General features: G+C 44.7%; 2 protein-coding genes across 7 annotated transcripts in view; one reads left to right on the top strand and one right to left on the bottom strand.

Moving 5' to 3' along the window:
* Positions 1-24,121, bottom strand: part of C5H1orf105 (chromosome 5 C1orf105 homolog) — a 42,187-nt gene that overhangs the window by 13,855 nt on the left and 4,211 nt on the right. The window contains exons 2-4 of one of the 2 annotated variants that reach the window (XM_048421239.3): positions 14,468-14,553; positions 11,637-11,724; positions 4,052-4,153 (exon numbers count right to left, since the gene is read on the bottom strand). In XM_048421239.3, the coding sequence (XP_048277196.1) occupies positions 4,052-4,153; positions 11,637-11,724; positions 14,468-14,553 (276 nt within the window). The remainder of the gene's footprint in view (positions 1-4,051; positions 4,154-11,636; positions 11,725-14,467; positions 14,554-24,121) is intronic. The other variant, XM_048421240.3, reaches the window with a different exon arrangement.
* Positions 15,675-18,216, top strand: Pigc (phosphatidylinositol glycan anchor biosynthesis class C). Of its 5 annotated transcripts, none has more exons than XM_048421234.3 (2): positions 15,675-15,818; positions 16,819-18,216. In XM_048421234.3, exon 2 carries the CDS (start codon positions 17,034-17,036, stop codon positions 17,925-17,927), a length of 894 nt encoding a protein of 297 aa, XP_048277191.1. In that variant the 5' UTR covers positions 15,675-15,818; positions 16,819-17,033; the 3' UTR covers positions 17,928-18,216. The 5 variants fall into 5 exon arrangements, with proteins under 5 accessions (XP_048277191.1, XP_048277192.1, XP_048277193.1 ...); XM_048421235.3 differs by having other exon boundaries at positions 15,757-15,904; XM_048421236.3 differs by lacking the exon at positions 15,675-15,818 and adding an exon at positions 15,857-15,973.

Raw genomic sequence — 24,121 nt, 5'->3', positions numbered from 1 at the left:
TCTCTACTACTTTTATAAGGCAACTTTCTTACTAAGGGACTTTCTCTAAAAAAGTGACTCTCAACCTTCATAATTCTGTGACCCTTTAATACAATTGTTTGTGTGGTGACACCCAACTATAAAATTATCCCATTACTACTTTATAACTGCAATTTTGCTACTGCTATGAATCGCAGTGTAAATATCTGATATGCAGCCCCCAGAGGGGTAGTGACCCACAGGTTGAGAACTGCTGCTCTAGAAGATGTGTCAAGGAATGCCAGGTTGGGTTTGGGGCTGATGGGAGCTATTGAATAATTTCCCTATAAATTCTTTGACGATAATCAGAAGCTTTGAGTGCAATGTGTGCTGGATTGGGGTTCAAAAGAACTTGGGTTGGGAACACAGAGTCGGTGTGGTATACACAACAGTTGCAGTGGTGTATCCTCCGTGTGGTCATAAAAACTATAAGGCTGTGGTAGCTTTGTCAAGCACTGCTGGAGTGAGCTCTGCTGTCTTCAAGGACCTCTGACTTTCATTGGCAATGGGGATTATGCAGCACGTGCCTCCAGTCTTGGTGGTGGCATGGGCCCATAAACACCTGGCATGGGAGAAGAAGGTGATAGGTAACTGCTTCATTTTTCTTGGCCCCAGTTCAGTAGAGGCCGACAAGCAATTGCTTTGCCCAGTGGTAAATGGAGCCCACACCCAGTTATATATGCAAGTATACAGTGACAAGGAACCTCAGCACTAAGCCTATTCTCGGCTCAGACTGAATGGAGGCCTGGGTCTATAACCAGCCACTTGTTGGGGTTCAGCAGAAACGGAGGACTACAACATGCTGCCTGCTTCCAGGAGCTGCCAATGCCTTAGGTCTCAGGGGCTAGGACTTTTGTTGTCTCAGTTTTTGAGAGTGGCACCCTTGTCCCCCTCCATGGTAAAACACCCGTCTTCTTTAGCGTAGGGTCTTATATGGGCTTGGTACTGTGCCACATGGGAATCAAGTCGGTTTGTGAGTTTTCAGGTCCTTATGTTGGTGTAGCAGAATGGCCGGTAAATCATCAGAATTGGGATAATCAGAGATTTTTAATCCCTTGAGTATGATGAAGTTTGAACACTATCTCTTTTTTCAGGATGGGACCTAGTTAAAACAACTTTGTAAGTTGGGCTTCATGGGGAGATGTTTTTGTCTCAAAATAAAGTGAATATAGAAATTTGGAATTGTTCCCCTAGTTGGTTTCCAAGCTTGGAGGACTATGAAGCTTTCTGGTGACCAGGACAGCAAGGGTTTGTACTGATATGTCAATTTATTTATATTTTTCTTGTGGCTTTGTGTTGCATGATATATATATAAAAGAAACAATTGGCTTACCAACAGCTACAAAAGTTTTCACTTAAGTTTCTTTGTAAGAGTTTTATGGTTTCACTCATATTTAAGGCTCTGATGTATTGTGAGAATTTGTTTTCAATATGTTATAAGGGAAAGGTACCCTCTCATTATTTTGCATATTCATATGCAACTGTCCCAGTGCTTTTATTGAGATGAATTTTCCTGATTATGATAGCATCCTTGTTTTAACAGGTTAATTGTTCTGAAATGCAAGGATTTAATTATGAAATCTCAATTTCATTCCAGTGCTCAACATGTTTATTCTTGTATCAATACCACATTGCCCTAACTGTAGCCTTGTGGTGGGTTTTTAAATTAGGTTGTGAGCCCACAAACTTTGTTCTTCTATTTCAAGACTGTTTTGGTTATTTTGCATCCCTTTCATTTTTACATAAACTTTTGTATCTACTTGTCAGTTTCTACAAAGAAGCCTTTTGGGTTTTAAGTGGTCACAACTATAGATAAATTTCAGGAGAATCATCATCCTTATAATAGTAAATGCTCCAATCCATGAAGATAGGTTTTTTTTCATTTAGTAGGTCTTCCTTAATTATTTTACATGATTTAAAATAATTTTAATGTGCTGCTCTCATCTACCTTTCTTTAGTGTATTTCACTCTCATTTCGATACTCTTGTAAATGAGAATATTATTTTGGAATTGCTATTGGTGTATAGAAATAATTTGATATTTGCATACAGACTTTGTGTTCATAAACCGTATTATACTAATTTATTGGCTGTCATAGGTGTGTGTGTATGTGTGTGTGTGTGTGTGTGTGTGTCTGTCTTGGGAGTGTTTTCTATATAAAATCACATCAACTGTAAATAGAAACAGTTTTACTTTTTCGTTTCTAATGTATGGCTCTTATTTAGCAACTGTGACAGATCATTGCAGCTTTTCTTGTCCCAGCTAGAATGTGCAGCACAGCCTTGCCAAGGAAGCATTAGTGTAGATAAACATCCTGTCATGTCTGCTCTTAGGAAATTATCTAGTGTTTGGCCCTTAAGCATGATGTTATGTGTGTGTTTGTGGTGGATACCTTTCACTATGCTGAAAAAGTTTACATCCTAGGGGTCGTCACATCCTCCCCTACTGCCTTCATTGAAGGAACTGTTAAGGAAGCGTGGGTGACAGAGAAACTACAGCAGTCAACAGTCCCTTTCCACGGCACATACTGCGCGGTGCGAGGCTACCATGCCAGGCTTGCTTGCTGTCTTTCTCTAGTTTCTCAGTCAGCTCTGACAGCAGCTGGGAAGAGTTGCTAGGCACTATTTTGTTAGAAGGCTATGACTGTAGCAGCTGTAGCCAGCAGGGAAGTCATGGGCGCATGGGTCTGTTCCTCTCAGGACTGAGCTGTGGCAAAGGTCAGGGAAGAGGTCTTGAGAACAGGAGCTTCTGAAGTCCCAAGTGTTCCAGTTGGCAGTGGCCAGTTTAGCCCGAGGTCAGGGTACTCTAAATGTGATTTCAGGAATGAAAGCAGCAGAAATCCCAGCTCAGACCACAGGCAATGCTCACGTTGAACACTGGCCCCTGGCGTGTGGAAAACCAACAGATGGTAACCCCGAGGACAGTGTTTGCCACAAGCTCCGGCCACACAGAGGTTCACTCACTCAACTCACCTTCACTTGTCACTCAGCTCAGAGTCCTTCCTTATCCATTTGGTCCCTGGGCTCCTCATCCTTTAACCTTTCACCTTATTAGAACCTTAGCCCTGGCTTTCTCAAGTCAAAGGAGCATTAGTGGATATCATACTTAAAGTGGCCCTTTATCACCTGCACTTAACAGTTAGCTAAATCACCTTTAAATCAAGTCCTATCCCTATTCTAATCCTAATAGCCATGCTACCCTAATCTTAATCCTTAAATTAACCCATGTCCTAATTCTGACCTGGGATCTCCCCTAAAACAGGCCTCTTTTCTGTAGCAACTCTGACACGTGGCAGGCAGCACTGCCCGTTTTTCTCCCAGATCTCCCGAGAGCCTTCCTTTCCCATAGCATCCCCCCTTCCCACTATTTTCCATTACAGATTATGGTTATTCAGGTCAAGGGACAGCTCTGGCTGGCCAAAGCTACTACAGAACCTCTCTCCAGCTCTCTTCCGAGGCTCAGACTGAATTAATGATTAACTCCAAAGCAAGCAGCTTATTTCATAATTATAATGGTGGAGAAGACTTTCTGTATGTGTGTGCGCTCATGTGCGTGCATGTACGTATGTGTGTCCAGTGTGTACATGTATGTGCGTGCATGTACATGTGTGTATGCAAATGCATGTGTGCATTGTGTGTATGTGTTGTGTGTGTGTTTGCATGCATGTGTGTTATGTGTATGTGCGTGCGTTATGTGTGTGTGTACATGCGTGTGCATGCATGTGTATGTATGTGTTTGTGTGTAATGTAGTGATGTCACGGTGAGGAACAGCTCCATATCCCCCAGAATCTCTCTGTGTTTGTGTAGCTAATGACAAGCCCCAGAGCAGCTCATCTCATCTCCATCTCTGGCCCATCTATCCTGGTTCACTTTTGGCTCCTTGATATGGAAAGAGTGATTTATATTGTATCAACAGATGCTGCTCTCCGGACCCACAGCCTCCTTAGTTGGCTCGGTCACAGCTTTCTCTGTAAATGGCCCCATCACTATTTCTTTGTTCAGAGCTCCGGTGGAGGGAGGGGGAGTTCTGTACCTGGGAACTTCCTCTCTGTTTGCCTACCATTTTCATCTCTCGACATGTGGAGTACAGTTGCTTGTTCCTGGGCGACAGATTTTCATGCTCGTATTTTCTGGCCTATGGGGAAAGGGGACAGATATTTGTGAGGAGACGATAAGATAGGAGAGAGGGAACTTGATGACAATGAAATGGGGATTCTTATTGTAGCCGCTCTAGAGAGGCTGCTCAAGCTGGGATCTCCTGCACCTCACAGCGTCAGAAAGGGCTCACGCAGGAGGCAGCGACCGCAGACAAGGTGGTGGCCCTGGGGCTGCTGTATACAGTGACAGAAATGCAAGGACAGCTAGCACTGGGGATTAGGAAATAAAATACAGTAGGATCTCTGCCTTTTAGCCTGTGCATGCATGGCAGAAGGGCTGTGTTTCCCTACAGGCAGCACATTCCCCCATTTTTGAAACAAGTTTGACCAAGTGACCCGGGAACTTTTGACTCTATGAAGATTTCCCGTAAGTCTTTCCGCAGTCCCTTCTGTGCAGAAGCATTGAGCCACAGAGGAACTAGAGCTGGCATATGTGTTGTGAGCCCCTCGTTAGGGAAAGCAAGACTGTGCCAACCAAGGCAAAGGAACAGCTAGGGGAAGGAGGGTGGGACGCCCTTCTGTTCCCTGTACAGACTGCTTTCTTTCTGACTTCCTGCAGAATGGGAGAGGGCATTTATACCTGAACAGAGGGCTCTAACGTGCACGCCTGGAGAGGTTTCCTTAGGAGGCAGATGAGAGTTTGGATCTAAAATTACATTGGAGGTTTGATCTAGCACCTTTTGATGCACACTGGCGCCAGAGTAATGTGATTCACCCACAGAAAGTATAGAGCGTAGGAGGGAAGAGCGCCACATGACAAGCAAACAAGACTGTCAACTTAAGCTTTCTCCTTCCGGTCAACCCGTGTATGCCCTGACTCATTCCTGTTGCCCTGGGTGGTGTGGGAGACAGGAAAGGATGATAACCAGCAAGGTTAGTGTGTGCTGAAGGTAGCCTTTGCCACATCGATCGCAAGTGCTTTCATCCTGAGAGGTAGATGGCGTTTGGAGTTTGAAGATTGAATACTACTGACAAAAGTTGGATTCTTTGGACAAATATTTAAAATATGTTTCGTCTTTATGGGACACGAGAAAGAATCAGCTCAGTATTAACATTGTGGATTGGCAGGTGACAGCATGTGTGTGAATGAATAGACTCAATAATTTAAGAGCCAATACTTCTTGTGAGGTCACTATATGTGGGGTGGTGCCCTATATAATACATGAATAATACAAAGTTCCCAGGGAGATGTGAAGATAATACAGATTCACTATTCATTAGGTGCCCCTAGGTAAATAAGACGCAGCTTCTCGCGTTAGGCTGCTCGTCGTCCAGTAATTAGCCTGCCCAGGCACCGCTGCACGGCTGTATTAGTTACCTTGCTCTGCACTATGACAAAACACCCGACAGAAAGGGGTAAGGAAAAGGTTTGCTCTGTTTACTAATTTGAGGATTTCAGTTCATCACGGAAGGAGAAACAGAACAGAGTCATTTGATCCACGACAGCAAGAGATGTCGGTAGCAACAAGTTCTCATGACAGTGGACCAGGGAGCAGACAGCTCATGCAGAACCAGGGGTAGGTATAACTCTCAAGGTTCAGTCCCAAGTGCTCTGACTTCCAGCTGGGACTGACTTTCTAAAGGCTCCACAGCTTTCCCTATGGTGCCATAAGCTGCAGATGAAGTACTAAACCCCAAACTTCTGGGGTGGGGGTTACTTCCGAGTCGGACTCTAACAGTGTTGACGGGTCCAGGACAGAAACAACTGCAGGAGGCCCCAGTGAAGCTGGGGGTCACTGCTGAGTTCCCTGGGAGTAATAAGCAGAGGGGAGAGTCTGAGGAGAGGAACAGGTCAACAGATGTGGCTCTTTTCCGGTGTATGAGAAAAGGGGAAGGCACTGCAGGCCCAGAACACAGTGTGCAAAACCCAGGAGAGTAACCAAGCAAATCATCCTTGGGGGTTAGAATATTCTAGTTGCCTGGTGGAAGGAAGGCTTGGGTGAGAAGAGGGACTGGAGAGTAAGCTCTCTGTGTATGCTCCTTGGCTTTGAACTGAATCAACTCTCTGCCATGACTTTCCAGGCACTCAGGGGTGCTCTACCTTGTAGCTAAGGCTCCACCATCCATTTCCCAGATTTCTGAGGTCTTCAGACCTCTCAAAAACTGCCACCCAAAACATCAATGCTATCTCTGGGACCTTAGAAAGAAAACAGGGAACAAAGGGAAGGGACATTGGTGGTGGGTTGAGGTTTAAGAAGACTTGATGGAGTGTAGGAAATCTTTGGGCTGGCTCATTTGGAGTAGCAGCATATGTATATTGTCTTCTCTGCTATCAGTTGCTCCCACATTTAAAGACTTCTCGCCACCTCATAGAATACTACTAGGCCCTTCATGGGTTGGGATCGGAGTTGGTGACAAGCCATGGGGCAAATATATTAGTGAAGTCCCCAAGGAGCAATTACTACCCACTCTGGCAATGCTTATATAGTTCCAGAACAATGGTAGCTACGATCCTTTGACATCAAAAGGACTAAACTATTCTCTAGATTCTTAATCTGTCCTTTAAGGCACAGCGTTTCCCCCACTGCTGAGATAAAATACACTGACGAAAGCAATGTAAGGGTTTCCTCTGGCCCACAGTTTCAAGGTACAGTCAGCCATGGCAGAGAGTCAAGGTGACAGGGAGTTGAAGCAGTTGGGGATACTGCGTTGAGAGTCAGGAAGCGGAGTTCAGTGCATGCTTGCATGCTAGTGTTCAGTTTGGGATTCCCCTCCTCAGGGAACAGTGTCACCCACAATCAGCAGGTCTCCCCATCTTTATTAACACCATGGGCAAATGCAGTCTTCAGGTGATTCTAGATTCTGACCAGCTGACATTAGCTCTCACACTTTCTCAGAAAGCCCGCATCCTTCTCTGTCTTTTATCACCCTCTTAGATTGAGTTGGATGCCTACCTCCCTATTCCATTATAGACTTGGTGAAACTTTCTTTGCAGTTTGATTTATTCAAAACAATCTTTTTGTTCCCACCACCAGCTAAGAGTTACTTAACTTCAAGAACTATGCCTCGCACACTGTTCCTAAAGACTATAATGGACATAGGTGTATAACTTAAATATTGAATGAATGAGTCATGAAGAGTTATTTGAATTAACAGATGCAAATATAGACATAGACATAAAGATTGCTGTTACGGCATTGTATTACAGAGATCTTATAGGACATTAGCGTTATACTTTGTGTAAGGTGCTGAAGAGAAGCACAGGCCAGAAGCCTGCAGGGCTGTGTTCTGGACCGAGCTCTGCTACTTGGGTGATGTCAGCCAATACTGAAAGTTCTCTGGGCCCCACAGTCCCTCCAGATGGTCCCTGTGACCAAGAGGACAGAAGCGGATGTACTAACCCGCCACCTCAGTGCCTGAAGAGCAAACCTAATCTTGGCCATGCCTCAGCTCGGACCCACAACCAGCCAGTCTTGCTTCTAAAAAGAGTTGCTCCATTCCACTTTATTTGGAGGGTAAGTAGGCCCAGAGTTCCAGGAGGCAGCAGCATCAGGCAAATCTAAAGCTGATGCAAACAATTTTGGATTCCTTTTGCGAGAGGGCTCTTTTCCTTTGGCCATGCGCTCTTTCCCAGCCATGGAACCAAGGTCTTTCCCACCTGCACCATCCCCACCTCACTCTCCTTCTGAAGGCTGGCATAGCAGCAGCAGCAGCAGCAGCAGCAGCAAGGGAGAGAGAACTGGCCAGGCTCACCGCCAGACTCCTGGTGATATCATCTCCCCAGTGAGAGACACTGAAACGTTAAAGTGTCTCTTGTTTCCTGAGCAGCTACCCTCGAGACAGCAGACATAAGTAGTAACAGGAAGATGACAGCAATCTGTAGAAAGCCCAAAGAGGTGTAACCAGATGTCAACCAGCCCCCAGATGTTGAAGACTCCTCTTCATATTTCAAAACTGTAACATCTTATTTTAGGACAGTGTTTTCTGAGGTTCCTAAAATGTTGCTCAAGGCCCAAGATTTTGGCTTTCTAAAATGCTTGATAAATAACTTGAAGTTTATTTCATTCTTCACACACACACACACACACACACACACACACACACACCTGTTTACATAACAAAAACTGAAAACGTAAGTGCCAGATGGTGATTTTAAAAATAGACAACTTGATTTCGGGATAATGATAATTTGCCTACGTCCTTTTTGCCCTTCACCACATCCACTGCTTTCCCTTGTTTACTCCCGACTTAGCTGACAGGGACCTTTCTGGTTTCCTTTCTCAAGTAAGCCACGGAGGAAACAGGAGCCCACAAAGTCTAAGAGGCTTATCTCATTCACTTAGGTGCAGTGGTAGAAATTTTTGTCTCTTCTTTTTATAAAAGGGTCAAAGACAGATTATTGTTCCCCCTCAGGGTAACAGTGGATCCTTAGTCTACTTGAGGGCATCCTTGTCCGAATACTCGAATAAAGACGGAAAGGGTCGTCAGTTCACTGTTCGAGAAAACCCATAAAATAATTACACCTTTCCCCTCTATCTGAAAATATTCATGATTACCATCAAAGAGTAAGTACAAAAGTCCCCTACTATTCACCAGAAAAAAATATTAAACATATAATAAAGAACCAGGTATCTATTATCCAGATTTACTAAATTTAAGTTCTGTGACCACCATCATTTTATGGCAATCAGATTCATTATTCTAAAATTGTTTTTATAGTTGCATGTTTGATAAATATAAACAGGAAAAGGACTTAGGACCATATGAGGTAGTGTTCTTGGTGGCCATGACTTTCAAAATTTAGAATCAAGGAGAAATAACTGCCAAAGAGTTCTTAGTGGTGAGAAAATGGGATTCATCTTTTATTGTTTCCCAGCTCACCCTCTGATATTAGCAATGCCTTCGGCCAAAGCTTTTTGTCACAGGCCTGCTAAAAGCAAAATAAATAATACTGTCATGTTTAATCTGACTTCATTAGGTCAGAAAAGCAAAGTCGGATCAAAGAGAGTGGAGAGCCAGTGGGGGAAGATACTGAGAGCAGGAATCAGTGTGTAGCCTGCAAGACCTGGCTAGCTCATACTCGGCCCCACAGGTTGGCAGAGGAGGCTGAGAGCCTCCAGGTGCCATAGTCCTGTTCACCCAGGCACTTCCTTTCCCTCAACATAGAGTAAGTGAGCTTCTGGCACCTTCACAAGGTGAAATGCTAGGCGAGAGTGTGGCTAGTGAAAATTCTGCTTGGCAAACATGTGAGGGAATGTTTAGGTTTCATTTCTTGCCTTCATTTGAAAGCTTTCCTCATTATCCACCCCCATGGGTATTGTTTTAGACCCCTCTCTCTCCACATACCCTACTCTGTCTGCCTCCCACTCCCAGACCTGTCCTGCCTGTCTTTGCGCTCCGTCTCTCCAGGCACACTTGTACCTGCAGCTGCTGCATGGCCCCTGCAAGGCAAGTGTGGAATGCTCCTGTGGAATGTGAGAGTTCAAATCGTGCCCCTTGACTATTGATGGTGAAGAGGAAGGGAGCCAGGTGTCGGGACCTTTGCACCTATACAGTGCCCAGGGCCTCTGGTTGGCATCACAATGATTAGCAGTTTCTTGGCAGGTCCCCTGCCTTAGGGATAAAGAAGAAGATCCAGTGTCCACAAAACATTCCGCTCCCTTGAGGCACCACATAGTTTCTGTCTGGGAAGGAGCAGCTGCTGAGCCTGTATACATGTGGCAAGAATTGGTAGCTCACAGCATACTCTGGAGGTCTGACTTCAGGCACCGCGTGGTGCCTAATAGAACAAGGATCCTAGACTCCTTAAAGACCCTTTCAACCTTTCTCTCACACACAGCAGTGAAGGAGCAGACCCTAGTAGGACAAAAATGAGGGCAAAACCCATAGATTTCTCATTCTTGCTGAAAGCAGGGATTTGGGGATTCCTCTTAGGTCTGCCTAGAGACTGGTCTTTAAGAACTACTGTTGGCCAGACTGCTGAAGGTTGTTGCTCCTAACTGCTCTCTAGTGGCCAGTCCCTAGTATTGCATACACAAAATGCTAGGCACTGTGAGAGGAAGGCTTCTAGTAGTCTTTAGGAAAGCCACCGCGGTGCATTGGTGCCTTAGTGTCTAGGCTGCCACAGTGCTCTGAGACTGAGACGCTGAGCAGACTTCTGCAGAGCGGAAGGCAGCTGAGAGCAGATGAGAGCTTGTCTAAATAGCTTAGATTTGGGGGATTGAAAGCTTCCTGTCTGTGGTCAGTCTCTGCTCCCTTCCCTTCCCCATCACCTAGTGCATGTCACAGCAGCCTGGCTAGGTCAGGGTGTGAGGGGGACTACTGGTATGTCTGCTCACATTTCGTGGCTTTATGGGTTGCCTGTGCTCTGGCTGGGCACTGCAGGCTTGTGTTCCCCTTCCATGGAGCTCTAATGACCCTTGGGTATTCTACAAGCATTTCCTGCGCTCTCAGGCTCCACAACTTTCTGATATTCCTTCCTTTCCCTGAATTTCTTTTGCTCTTTCTCTAAGCTGGTTCAGGATTATAGGTGTAAATGTGTTAGCTTCAAACCATACAGGCGCCACTTCCTCCATTTCTCCGCACCCCTCCCCAGCCTGGAGTGACCACCCCACTACCATCTCAAGGACTTCGCCCCACTCTCTGATATTTCCGTATCACCGATCTCTTCTCACCTAGCCTGCCCCTGCTTTATTTCTGTATCATGTTAGAATAAATAAAAAACGTTCAGTTAGCATTCAGGGACTGACATGAGGGCTCCTAATAATGGTTGCTTATAGTAACTGAGTGCTTACTATGTGCTGGGCACTGGGCCAAGTGCTATGGAAACTCTCCCTCAGGCACGACCTTGCCAGAGCCCTGAGAATGCCTACAGTCTTACAAGTGAAAGAATTCCTAATGTCACCAGGTGCTCCCTTCCCTCCCTCTCCAAGTGCTGACAGCTCAAGCACCTCAGCTTGGATGTCTCTGTGCCACACAGTGACTCTAGGGGCCACCAGCAATCAGCTGTATGGGATTTCTGCGGGAGAAGGGGAAGTGTGGGAGTTTTAAACAGAAAGTCCCCAGTCACAGGGATTAGTTTGGGGAAGACATACATAATTCCTGGGGGCTGGGAAGAGGCTGGGTTAGTGTCTCTAGAAACCAGAAACGATCTAATTAGATGCTGAGATGCTGTCTCTAAAGGGCTTCTGGCATACTCTTCCATAATTTCTGCTTTCCCTTTTTGGCATTTCTAACATTATTTATTTTTAGTTATAGCATACTTGAGTCAGGGTAAGAACAAATAAAACCTGGTTTTATTTGCGTAGTAAGGGCTTTTATTTGTGGTGATACAAATTCATGTAATTAAACAGATAAATATTCATTGAACACTGATGATGTGCCAGGCACAGACTCATGTTAAGGCGACAGGAAATACATTCACACGCTATATTAGGGATCAAGGAAAAGATATAGTATTCGCAAACCCTTCTACACTCGAGGCAAGACAACAGCGGGACTCAATTAAAATGTTCTGAGTACCTTCAATATGACATCTGGAACCTGAAGCAAATTTGGAAAATCCATATCCTTCTTGGATAAAGTCAATACAGTGGCAGAGGAATGATATCTGAGTGATGAAAACAAAAGGAAGTTAGAATCAGAAGTGCATGGCTTGGAGGCGCAGGCCCCAGCTGTTTCAGAGACAAGGAATGGGGACTTGCACTGCCTCCTGTTCCAATTCTGCAGCTCTGCATAGATCAGGCCATGGGGGCTCAGGCCATGGGGGCTCAGGCCATGGAGCACTCCCACATACGCTCTGTCCTCTTAGACCACTTTGGCTTCTCTCTCCTCTCTCTCTCTCTCTCTCTCTCTCTCTCTCTTAAACTAACCAACTACAGTCCTAGATGAGATACAAGTAAATCAGGCAAAGATCACCCCTGAAAGCAAAAGTGCATGGGATGAAATGCACCTTAGGCTTCTTCTTCAAAGTGTTTGCATGACTGTGAAATCTTTAACAAAAACCAAGAACACATCCTTTCATGCCTGGCTGGACTTTATGCTCCCAGCACACTCAAACAATTCCCCTCTTTCCCCCCAGGCTATCTTTCACTGGCACATTCCTCCTAGCTGTCGGGTGACATGGAGATATGGCAGGGCCACACCAGTTGTCTTCACAGGATTCCCTACCCTCCCACTGTTAGGGGCTGAGGCCTTGGTGTGGGGGCGGTGAGACCCTGGCCATGCCCCAGCCATCCAAGGGATGGAAACAGGAGTGCCGATCCCCTGCCAAGAACACCTCTCTTCTTCAGTGAGAAGGGCTTCATTGTTCATTTGAAAGGAGTGTGGCTTCATCAAGTGGTCATTGTTTCGTTTTCCTGCCACCTCCCTGGTCCTAGGGAGAGGGGGAGTAAGCTGATGTGAGTGCCTCCACAGGCTTCTCTGTTATGGGAATGGGCGGCCTCGGATTTATTATCCCAAAAGTGACCAGGAAAGACAAGAAGGCCAGGTCAGTCCTGCTTCAGCACACAATAATCTCTCATTAACAGGACCTCTGTGTCCTGAGCAGCTTTGGACAGTGAGTGTGGTTTGAGCACAGGCTGGCCATGCGGGAGAGTGGTCCTGGGAGGAAGTGGCTTTGTACAGGCCCTTCCCCTTCACTTCCTGGGGTCTTACAGGTCTCATCTCCATCCTCATAGCTGTGTTTCCAGAGTTGTTTTTTTTTTTTTTTGAAGCTGGAATGTTCTGAGACGTATTTCACTAAACATTCCTTTACTTTTTCTAAACCATTCTATTGGATCTGCTTGTCCAAGGGAACGTAATACTTTGAGTGCTTTGAACTATTCCCCTAAGGGTTTAGGGAAGTTATTGCCAAACAAATATTCTGGGACCTGAAACTCCAGACAAATGAAGAGTTTCTGTCCTTATAAACAGCTAAACATTAATTATTCACCTTCTGTTCCCAATAAGCTATGTTCCCGCCCTGCCTCCGAGAGCTGAGGGCACGTCACAGGTCCCGTCCAGCCGTAGTTGGTGAGGTCAGTAGATTCATTTCTCCAAGCAGAGATTGAGATTGCTGCCTCCATCTTAGAGCATAACTGAGAAAGCATTTCGCTTACTGCCATGTGGAGCATCTCATCACTAGCGTAAATGTGGCCAGCAGAGGAGGCAGCAGGGGTGAAGTTATTAGGTGTCAAGCGCTAGCAAGGGAACATTTCCAGATTTTAGGAAACCCAGCATATCTGGGCTCCAGACTCACACATCAGAGGCAACACTGACTCAGGCAGAGGGCAGGATGTCACCTTTGATCAGTTCTCCCATTCACTGCCACCTCTACCTGACCAGCCTTCTCAGTGTGGCCTCCATGTGACTGTCACCAGCATGTGAACTTATGACATAAGCACATTTTACAAAGATGAGTTGTCATTACTCACGATGATTCTTGAGGTACTGTCAGCCCTTATTACGCATATTACTTTTTACTTCCAAAGCAAACCTTTGCCTTTATTGAACCTCTGATTGTTCATGCCAGATACACACACACACCTGAACAATAGGCACTCAAGCGTTTGCTTTGAAGATACACAAACCCATCTATCAGCGTGTTGAGAACTGTTTTAACGTGCAGACAAAAGGACGTCCCCAGTGCAGTCAAGTGTTTACAGACTTAATGTCTGTAAACACTAAATTATCAACAGGAAAGGAAGCCATTGCAAAGTATGCTTTTCCTAGCTACAACAAGCCTATGATCGGCCTCTGTGCCTTCCTTGATTATCCCCGATGCCTTACTCCCCTCCCTCCATCATATCTCCACCTACCTTTCTTCCCCCAGAGCAGACACTTATCATCACACCTAGGGACAATTTAATTACGAAAAGGGGCAGGGATTAATGAAGAACCTAATTATTTTAAATGGAAGCTGAAATGCCCCCTATATTCAAATCCTCAGTTTTCAGAAACAGAAATACGCTCTCTGTTGGTTTGGGGCGTGGAGTGGGATGGGTGATGAAACTGGAGAAGGCCCCAAGTGAAAAACAGCAGCTACTCCTCTTGAAAGACAGGATGCTATAGCTTTAGACTTTTGATAGTTCAAATTTGAAGATTGGAAACTAAACCAGGGGAGGAAAATGTGGAAGTATTTTGAGAGAGAGTGTTTAGGTTTAAATAGCGGGGGCAGGAAGAAGGGTTATGTGGGTCTTATTTTCTCTAGCAAGGCCTTTACATAGCATAAGCTTTGTCTGAGAACTCCAGGGGCATTTCTGATTCCCATGATTTGACCCGGATTCTCCAGTGATCATATGCACCTCTCCGCCTTGAGAAGACACCCACTGAGGTCTCTCTCACATATTTTGTCCTCCAAAGCTGGGCATTACCTTCCAGGAATGCTGAGCACCAGAGGCTTGTTTACCAGGCTGGCCTCACTAAGCCAAGGAACCTTGTCAAATTTTGGAACAAAAGCCTAAAGAGAAAGGGGAAGAGACAATTTTGCAGAGGTTATCACACTTAGGAAAAATAAAGATAAATCTTAAAAGAGGTCACATGGCTGGAGAGATGGCTCAGAGGTTAGAAGAACTCTCTCCTCTTCGAGACAACCCAAGTTCAGTTTATAACTCACACAGCTCACAACTGCCTGTAACTATAGCTGCAGGGGACCTAGAACCTTTCTATGGCCTCCACAGGCATCTGCTTTCAGGAGCACATACCTATGCACAGACGCATGTGTAGATATAATTAAAAATAAAATATTAAAGCAGTTATAACACTTGATTAGTGCTGACACAATGATAATCAAAGTGAGCTAATAGCAACTAGCAACTACATAGCAATCAACACTCGACAAGGCATTTTTACACCCGAGTCTTTGCACCACCCCGTAAGTGACCAAGAACAAATACGTGCCTTCTCTGGTTTACAAACAAAGAGTTCAAAGTGAAAATAGTGCTACTTCCTCAAAGCAACACAGTTAATAATGGGTTCATGCTTTCTGACTTTTATGTCCACTATATCCTGTGTTCTATATATTTTCAGCTCTTTGTACTTACACCTATTCATAAATTCTTGTAATATTTCCAGCAGTCTCTCGTCCTGATCTTCTAGCCATGTTTTCAGATCCCAGGCACTCTACCCTTTCCCTTTTTTATTTGACAAGATCTAGTAAAGAATCGAGCCTTGGAATCATCCACATTTGGGTATTTGATCTAGTTGCAATCAATATCTAGCTGCTTGACTCTGGACAAATATAAACTTATGATCACATCGTCTCTGTGACGATCAATGCTGAGAAAGCGCCATGAGATCTGAGATATATTTTCTCTGTGTAGTTACTGAAGTATCTGCCATAGCTCCAGGAGCCTGGGCTGGCACCTATACCTGAAGAAAGGTTTGAATGCATGGACAGTCCTTAGCTGAGGCCTGACAATAACACAAGTTCAACAACTGCGGTTGTTATTCCTCTTCCCCAGTCCAGAATCTATCCCTGCATTCTCCTCCCTTGGAGCCCCCAAGGCGCTTCCCAGGCTCAGGGAACTCCACTTTGAGCAGATCGCCGGAAGACGAGCAGCCAGTAGAGGGCAGCAGCGTCTCCGTGCCGGACGCTCGGGCGGTGGAACCCTGTCCACCCGGAAGTGCTCTTCCACAGAAGTACCCTCCAACCCCGCGCCCCGGATGTAGAAATCGCTGGGTGGTTGCCCTTCTCAGTCGTGCACTCCTAGGAGCTCGGTGCAGGTGGGTTCCGGCATCTTTCACGTCGGACCGGTCCCGCCGAGCCGAGGCTGGGAGAGGGGCGGCGGCGGGCGGGGCAGGCCGGCTGGGTAAGTGGCAGCACAAGACTGGACCATTCCCCATCTGGTGACACGGACCTCTGAAACCCAGAAGTTTCTGTGCGTGAGGGCAGATTCCAGGGTGGCTGGGTTTTGAAGCAAAATTTTATTCTGGTCTCAATGGATTAAAGACGGTCCGGCAGGAGGTTTCTTTTTTCTTTCTCATTTGCTGAATGACTTTCATGTTTCTGACTCTTTTGAGTTTTCCCTTTCTGAAAATGGAATGGTTATTCATCCCATACTAGAGTTTTGCTGTTTCAGTTAAGTAAGATGCTATAACGCTGAAGGACGGTAAGCTCAGCTAATGAACAAGGGAGGTCTGAGTTCCTGGTTTGGGCTAAAACTGTAGATATCATACCCTTCTGTATTGTGCAGATTATTGTTGTCATGAGACCAATAACTTACTCCGATGCCTTTGGGAACCTGGTAACAGCTTTGGATTCTGTCCCTGTGTATTTGCATAACTTGCAAATACAATCTTGCAAAAATAGTACATAGCTTAGGTGTATGAATGCCAGAGTTAAGACTGTATTAGAGAAAGATAACGAGAAGCCCAAACTTTGATATTAGACTTCTGTTGGAATTCTGGCTCCACTTTGTTACCCTGGGACAAAAATACCCAACCAATGTGAAACTCAGATGTTTTACTAGGTAAAGTGGGATCGATACTAACTTGTAAGGTTGTGACGGTTAAATGCCAAATTTAGCATTCTGAGTCAGTGATGTCATGCAGATATCAATTGTTAAGATTATATCTAAAATTTGAGGTGTGATTTTAATGCCTCAAACTAGGTCACTGTGCACAATTGATTTAGGTTTTCAGTAGACTGAGTTGTTTTGATTGTAACGGAGTCCTACCATGACCTTTTCGGGCCTTCATGTATCACAGATCTCTCTTTTTCTAGGAATTCAGCTGTGTTGTCCTGCCTCACAGAACAAACCCATCTATTGCAGGCCTAGCCTGAATTGCAGCCTTTGTAAGCAAGAAAGAAGCGTCTGTAGGGTATCAAGCATGGCATTTCCAGAGAGGTCTTAATTTGCAGCTTTGTCGAGAACGAGAATCACTTGGATTTCTCTGAGGGAGATTGAACTGGCCTGGACTCAGGGAAAGGATGAGATAATGTGTGCTCAGCATGTCATGGACACCAAAGAAGTCAAGTGGCAGAAGGTTTTATATGAGCGGCAGCCCTTCCCTGATAATTATGTCGACCAAAGATTTCTGGAAGAACTCCGGAAAAACATCTACGCCCGGAAATACCAGTACTGGGCTGTGGTGTTTGAGTCCAGTGTGGTGGTCCAGCAGCTCTGCAGTGTCTGTGTTTTTGTGGTGATCTGGTGGTACATGGATGAGGGTCTTCTGGCCCCCCAGTGGCTCTTTGGGACTGGGCTGGCGTCTTCACTGCTTGGGTATATTTTATTTGATCTCATCGATGGAGGCGATGGACGGAAGAAGAGTGGGAGGACCCGGTGGGCTGACCTGAAGAGTACTTTGGTCTTCATTACTTTCACTTACGGTTTTTCACCCGTGCTGAAGACCCTGACGGAGTCCGTCAGTACTGACACCATCTACGCCATGTCCGTTTTTATGCTGTTAGGCCATCTCATCTTCTTTGATTACGGTGCCAATGCCGCGATTGTATCCAGCACACTGTCCTTGAACATGGCCATCTTTGCTTCTGTTTGCCTAGCTTCACGTCTCCCCCGGTCACTGCATGCCTTCATTATGGTGACATTTGCCATCCAGATTTTTGCACTGTGGCCCATGTTACAGAAGAAACTGAAGGCATATACCCCACGAAGCTATGTTGGGGTCACCCTGCTTTTTGCATTTTCAGCTTTTGGGGGTCTTTTGTCCATTAGTGGTGTGGGAGCCATACTCTTTGCCCTTCTACTGATTTCCATTTCATGTCTTTGCCCTTACTACCTCATCCGCCTGCAGCTTTTTAAGGAAAATATTCATGGGCCATGGGATGAGGCTGAAATTAAAGAAGACTTGTCTAGGTTCCTTAGCTAAGCTGGGGACCTTCATTGCAGTATTAAAGCTGATACTGATAAAGACTTAGAACCTAATCAGTATAACATTTAAAGGCAGAGTTCCACTCTTGAAGCAGAGGGCTGTTCTGGGTAGTATAACAGAGGTCAAAAGAAAGCATTTTTTAACCAAGGGCTTAGTGAAGGTGTTTGTCTTTCAGTTATTTTGTGACTGAAAAAGCTTTCTGGTGCCATCATGAATTACTGTCCCTCTTTATTCCTTGTAACAAATGATGTAATGTGGGTTCTGCTTATTAAAAAAGTAACACTCATTGAATTGTCTCATATTAAAAAAATACCTGTATTTATGTGTATATGAGAGAGAGAGTATGTGTGTCAGTGTGTGTGTGTGTATGTGTGTGTGTGTGCGTGTGTGTGTGTTCTCTTTCTAGTATGCATGTCTTAGGCATTCAACTCAGGCCTTGACAGCAAATGTCTTTACCATCTGAGCCAGCACATTGGCCCTGTCTCATGGTTTTTCTGAAAGCATAAGACAGACAACAAGTGGTATAAAGAGTAGGAGGTGTGTGTAATCAGTTACCTAGCCTTTTTCTATATACTAAGGGACACTTTTATATGTCTAGAGCCCAAATATGAGAGTCCAGGATGGTGGTCTCCAGTTGTCCAATACCACAGAAGTCGTTTTAGTTCTTAGTGGATCATACAGAAAGCCAGGCAAGGAGAGTTATGCGTCACAGAAACACAATGTTAGAGACATTGAGAAGCTGGAGAGAGTTCATCTGAAACAGTACGGCAACAAGAGGTGACAGTTACTCTTGGAGGATGCCTGGAGAAAGCCCTTGTGAGCAGATAAGTGATGTCAGCAAGAACTGGAAGTGATGGAGCAAGCAACTGTGTCCAGGAGGGCAGCTGCTACTGCTCCCAAAGTGATTGCTTCTACTCAATCTGGGCTTCTTGCCTGTGGAATTTCTGGGAAAAAAAAGAATACTACAATAGCTGTGAATATGCTTTGTATTATGGAATGAGCTTTGTAAGCTGACTCAAATTTAATCCAGGTTACAAGCACATTTACACAAAACATGACTACACTTGATGCCACATCTGTTAGCCAAGGCACAAAGGTGAGAACGTGATAGGGATTTAGAGTTACAGACATCTGGAGGAGGAAAGAAAGTCGGGAAGAATGAATGGTTCAGCTTGTTGATACAGTCACTTGGGCTCTGTAGCCCGCAATCTGGTTTGTCTAAAGATGGGGCAAGCTGTGAAGTCTTGAGTTAGCCAATTGTTCAGTTCTCAGTTTTCATCTTTTAAGAATTGTGGCAATTAGATAAGCTGTGTGTGAATTGCCTTGAAGAATGCCCAGCAGGATGCACGGTACTAGTGCTGAATATCTCAAATGCAAAATTCTGAAACCAAAAATGTTCCAAAATCGTAAAGGTTTTGAGCATCAGTGTTATACCCTGTGAAAAATTCCACATTCCGTACATTCTATGTGGTGCATGAAATTGTCATGCCCAAATATTTTAAGGAATATAAAATTGTCTTCATACTGTATATAAGGTGTACATAAAATAAGTGAATTATTTATTTGGATAGGTTCCACTCTCAAGCTATCCTTTTACATAAAAAATTCAAAATCCTAGGAAAGAAAAGTCCAAAATATTTTGGTTCTAAGCACATTGGATAAGAGACACTGGGTGTGTCATGATAATCGGAATTTAGGGAAATTTGAAGAGGGCTGTGGCACAAAGTGAATCAGGTTCTTTCCGGAGTGGCTGGCTCCATCTGTGAGAGCGCACGTACTGTCCTCTGCTTAAGTCATTTCAGCTTAGAAAGTGAGAGAGTAGCATGCTGTGAAGTGATGCTCTATGGTTTTCTGATTTTTCCCAAATGTCTTGTAAAGATTTTGAACTAATGTCTGCAGCTACCATCCCATTCTTTTTCTGATGTTTGCTGTGGTTGGTGAGGATTGTTTCATGATAAAACAAAAGTGAGCGATTGTCCCCCAAGATCATTTACACTGTTTTCTGAAACTTAGGGGTCCTTGGTGATGAAGTAAAAAAGGAGGCAGAAAATGCCGCGTGGAGCCAGCCCCAAAGCATCCATCCACTGTAATGGACTATGCATTTTGTGCCTTGACCGTGGCCCAAATTGTTCCATAGTCCACATCAACTGATGGTAGGTGGATGTAGCAAAGAACTATGAAGGCTGCGATGTGTTTCAGGTTTTAATATGTTGTCTTATCTGAATAGGTTTCCAGTTGTCAGCTTTAGGGAACTCATGGCCTTGAACAGAACACTTCCAAAGACTGAACCACTTTGAAGAATAGTGGGGCGAATGAATATGTTTGCTGTTGTTTCCAGCTCTTTTTTGTGACTTTGATTTGGACCCACCCAGTACTCCATGTTACTCATATTTGTGGTCCTAGAAAGTCAGTGTGGAGGTGATGGGGGATGGAGAGTTTGGGGTGCACTTGAATTTCAGGGAGAAGGTGCAGCAGAGACTGTGTACTAATGGAGCTGTAGGAAGAAGTGGTACCTGTGGTAGTTTGAATGGAACTGGCACTCAATCTTATAGGGAGTGTCACTATTAGGTAGTATAGCTTTGTTGGAGTGCATATGGCTTTTTTTGGAAGAAGTGTGTCACTGTGGGGACGATCTTTGGGGTTTCCTTTGATTAGGATACCACCCAGTGTCTCAGTTGACTTCCTGTTGCATGCATACAAGTGTAGGACTCTTAGCTACTCCAGTACTACGTCTGCCTGCATGCCGCCATGCTCCCTACCATGGTGATAAAATGGACTGAACCTCTGAAACTATAAGCAAGTCCCCTCAATTAAATGTTTTCCTTATAAGAGTTGCCATGGTCATGCTGTTGTTTCACAGCAAAAGAAACCCCAACTATTACAGTCCCACAAGCAGAATCCAGGGTGGGTAGTACTGTGTGTTCCAAAGGGACCTAATGCATTCTGGTGGTGGACAGAAGCACAGGATAGAATGAATTGTAAATGGCAGGGAGTACGGTCAACAGAGAGCATACTTTGTATTGCAGTATCCTGTACTCAGTGGCAAATTCAGGGACTTTCCAAAAGAGGTAGGCTAAGATACTATATATAAGTATTAGGAAACCGCGTATGCAAATGAAGTCTAAAGACTGGCAGGAGTTTGGAGGCTGGACTAGAGAGTCTGAGCATGGAGAGCCTTTGTGGCAATACTGGAGAAAAGAGGGGGTCTGGATGGAGAGTATGACAATGGGTGTGGGAATGAGTGGATCTGGTGATTTTTTTTTTTAAAGGAAATTTACTAATTTCATGTAGAGAGGAAGCAGAGGTAAGAAGGCAGGAGAGGTGCAGATACTCTAGCATGAGCAGACTGGTGTGTCTATTAACTGCCATGAACCCCGGGCATGGGGCAGATAATAACAATGGGATAGGCTACATTTGGGGTTCCTGAGAAGCCATATCCAGACTGAGGATGAGCGCCGTGTGCTGCGCCCCGAGCATACTGGCTCAGAATCCTAAGCATGCTCTAGGATGGATATTGAGACAAATAGAACCACATGCTTTTTGTTTTGAAACCGGTTTTTACAGTTTAGTTGCGCCACAAGTGGGCAGTAGTGGAATTAGAAACAGGTGACAGAATAACAAATTAAGTAACAGAAATGATGAAAATCAAAGGACGGGAGGCAGCCTTCTGAAAATGGGTTAGCCACTAGAACTCATCCCAGGAGGAATACTCAAAGGAGGTGTGACCATGGCCTCTAGCGTCATTCAGGGTAGGGCTATATAGTTCACTAGTAGAGAAATTAACAAGCAGTCCTCAAACTCTGGAAAAAGTGTCAGAGAGTAAAAGCAAATAGGAATTTGTTCACTGTGAAAACACTAAAGTTGCCTCAGTATAAATTTGGGTCAAATGAAAATACAATTTTACCAAATTTCTGAATTTTCTCCAAGAAAATATCATAGAACAGCATTATGAATGAATTCTAAAACGGATTAAGGAGAATGAAACAAAATGTCAAGCTCTGTTTACTTTTTAATCCTGAGAAATCCTGAGCCCTTATCTGTTGCTATTGGGATGGCAAGACTAACCTGTGGCATGCCCATTGCCTGTGACTGATGGGAATTCATGCCTAGAGAACGATCCATCTGCCCTAATATGGCCGTTGTTGGGAACACTCTGCATCCCTTAACCCAGCTCTCCAGCCAGCAGCAACTCAAGCCACACTGAAAGGGTGAGGCCATATATTAAAGATTCAGATTTCTAAGGTAAATATTGTATTCAGGGGGACACAACAGGGGAAGGAGTTCAGTAGTATTATAATTTTATCTCAAGTGTTGAATACTTGTTTATATCAAAAGCCACCAGCTTCCTTTTCTGCCATTTTGCTCCTCTCTCTGAGCACTGCTCCTTGTCATTTGTTGTAAGGTACAAGGAAGACTAGAGAGGGGCCGTGCAAGTGAGAGCAAGGAAAGGAAAGAGAAGGAGGAGGAGGAGGAGGAGGAGGAGGAGGAGGAGGAGGAGAAGGAGGCCCTTTTGCCTACCGTGTTCAAAAGGAGCTGCTATAGTTTCGATCTTATCTGTCTGTCAAAGGCTCATGTGCTAAGTGCATGATTCCACCGGGAGTGCTAGATCCTTCAGGGACTAAAGGCATGGAAGGAGGTGGAGTCTCTAAGAGTATGCCTTTGAAGGCATGTTGGACTTGACCCTCTCTGCTTCCAAGTAACTCAAGATAAGCAGCTTTGTTCCTCCCTGGGCTCCCTCCCGTGGCGTGCTGCTACTCCACAGCCATTGGCTGCACCCTCTGAAATCTAGTCAAGGGAATTCCTTTCTCCTTCAGTTTGACCACCACAGGGATTTTTTCCCCCCAGTCATGGAAAACTAAGTAACACAGGTGTCAGGCATTGAAATTGGGGTGGAGAGGATCAAGGAAGAATAGAACTGCAGGGGAGTTAAAAAAAAATCAATAAATAAGCCTACTAATTTTGTGCTGTGCTGTAGCCAATTTATGCCAAGCAGGGAGCTAGAAGACGCGTGTATGTGTGCGGCAACATGATGACTCCCTGTGAGAAGCAGGTTTGTGTCAGTGTTGTGCTGTTTGAAAATCTATGGGCTGTGAACTTGTCAGAAAATTTTGGGGGCAGCTCTGGCTTTAAAGGTTCATGCTGAGCATACATGAGGATGCACACAAGGCTATCATTTACAACTTCCACGCCAAAAAAGGCCCAAGGACAAGAAAAAATAAACAAGTCGGCAGAGGGCATCAGCTACACAATTATGTAGCATTTCAGTTCCCGGGGATTCAGTGACGTAGGCCTGGGGCACAGTGCCCTCTTGTGGAAGTTAGTTATACCTCTTGCAGTAGCGATTGTGGCTTGGAATTCTTACTGACTTGTGAATCATGAAATAGGTCTGAGGCCCCCATAAACTCAGGAGGCAAATAGTAAACGGGGTCTTGATTAATAATAATCCCTACATCTGAGAGCACACCACAGTGTGCTGTGTTCCGGACGCTGTGCTATGCACTGTGTGTATACATTATTTTATTCTCATAAATAAATGTGACAGTCCTGTGACAGAGATTATTTCCATTTTATAAGTTAGGCGATCAAGAATCAAAGTGTGTAGCAGGAAATTGTCTAAGGCTATGTTGATAGGTTAGGCCCATGCTCTGCATTTCAGGCAGTTGAGTTGCCGCAAGGGCTAAAGGCTAACTAACAGGCTTTAAATCACTCATCATCCCCTGTACCCTATATCCCCCCTCCAACATTAATAAGACATTTAACGACTACCAAGGCTATCTCTATGCACTTTATACCATTGGCAATTTATGATATTTGTCCTGGGAATTGATTCAGTCAACAAATACTTTTCATGTAATTACTATATGACAAGTATTTTTATATGTGTCTTGGGTAGATCTATAAATTAAAATACTTAAAGATCCTCAACTTACAACAGTTTAGCAGGAGGAGACATATAATGGGTATAAACAGAAGGCAATGTGTGTTGCGAGAAGGTGAATGATGGCAAAGCCATGGAGGCAAAAGCACAATGAAGAGGGTTGGGTCCTAGAAATCAAGGGCAAAAGGTGACCACAGTAGTAAAGGGTGACCAACTGTGGTCAGTCGGAATCCAAGGACTAAGATCATGCCAGGCAGTGGTGGCGTATGCCTTTAATCTCGGCACTTGGGAGGCAGAGTCAGGTAGATTACTG

This window comes from Myodes glareolus, chromosome 5 (assembly GCF_982192425.1).
Source record: "Myodes glareolus chromosome 5, mMyoGla1.1, whole genome shotgun sequence".
Classification (NCBI taxonomy): Eukaryota; Metazoa; Chordata; class Mammalia; order Rodentia; family Cricetidae; genus Myodes; species Myodes glareolus.
The sequence above is the reverse complement of the archived record's forward strand: the minus strand, read 5'-3'. Positions and strand labels throughout refer to the sequence as shown.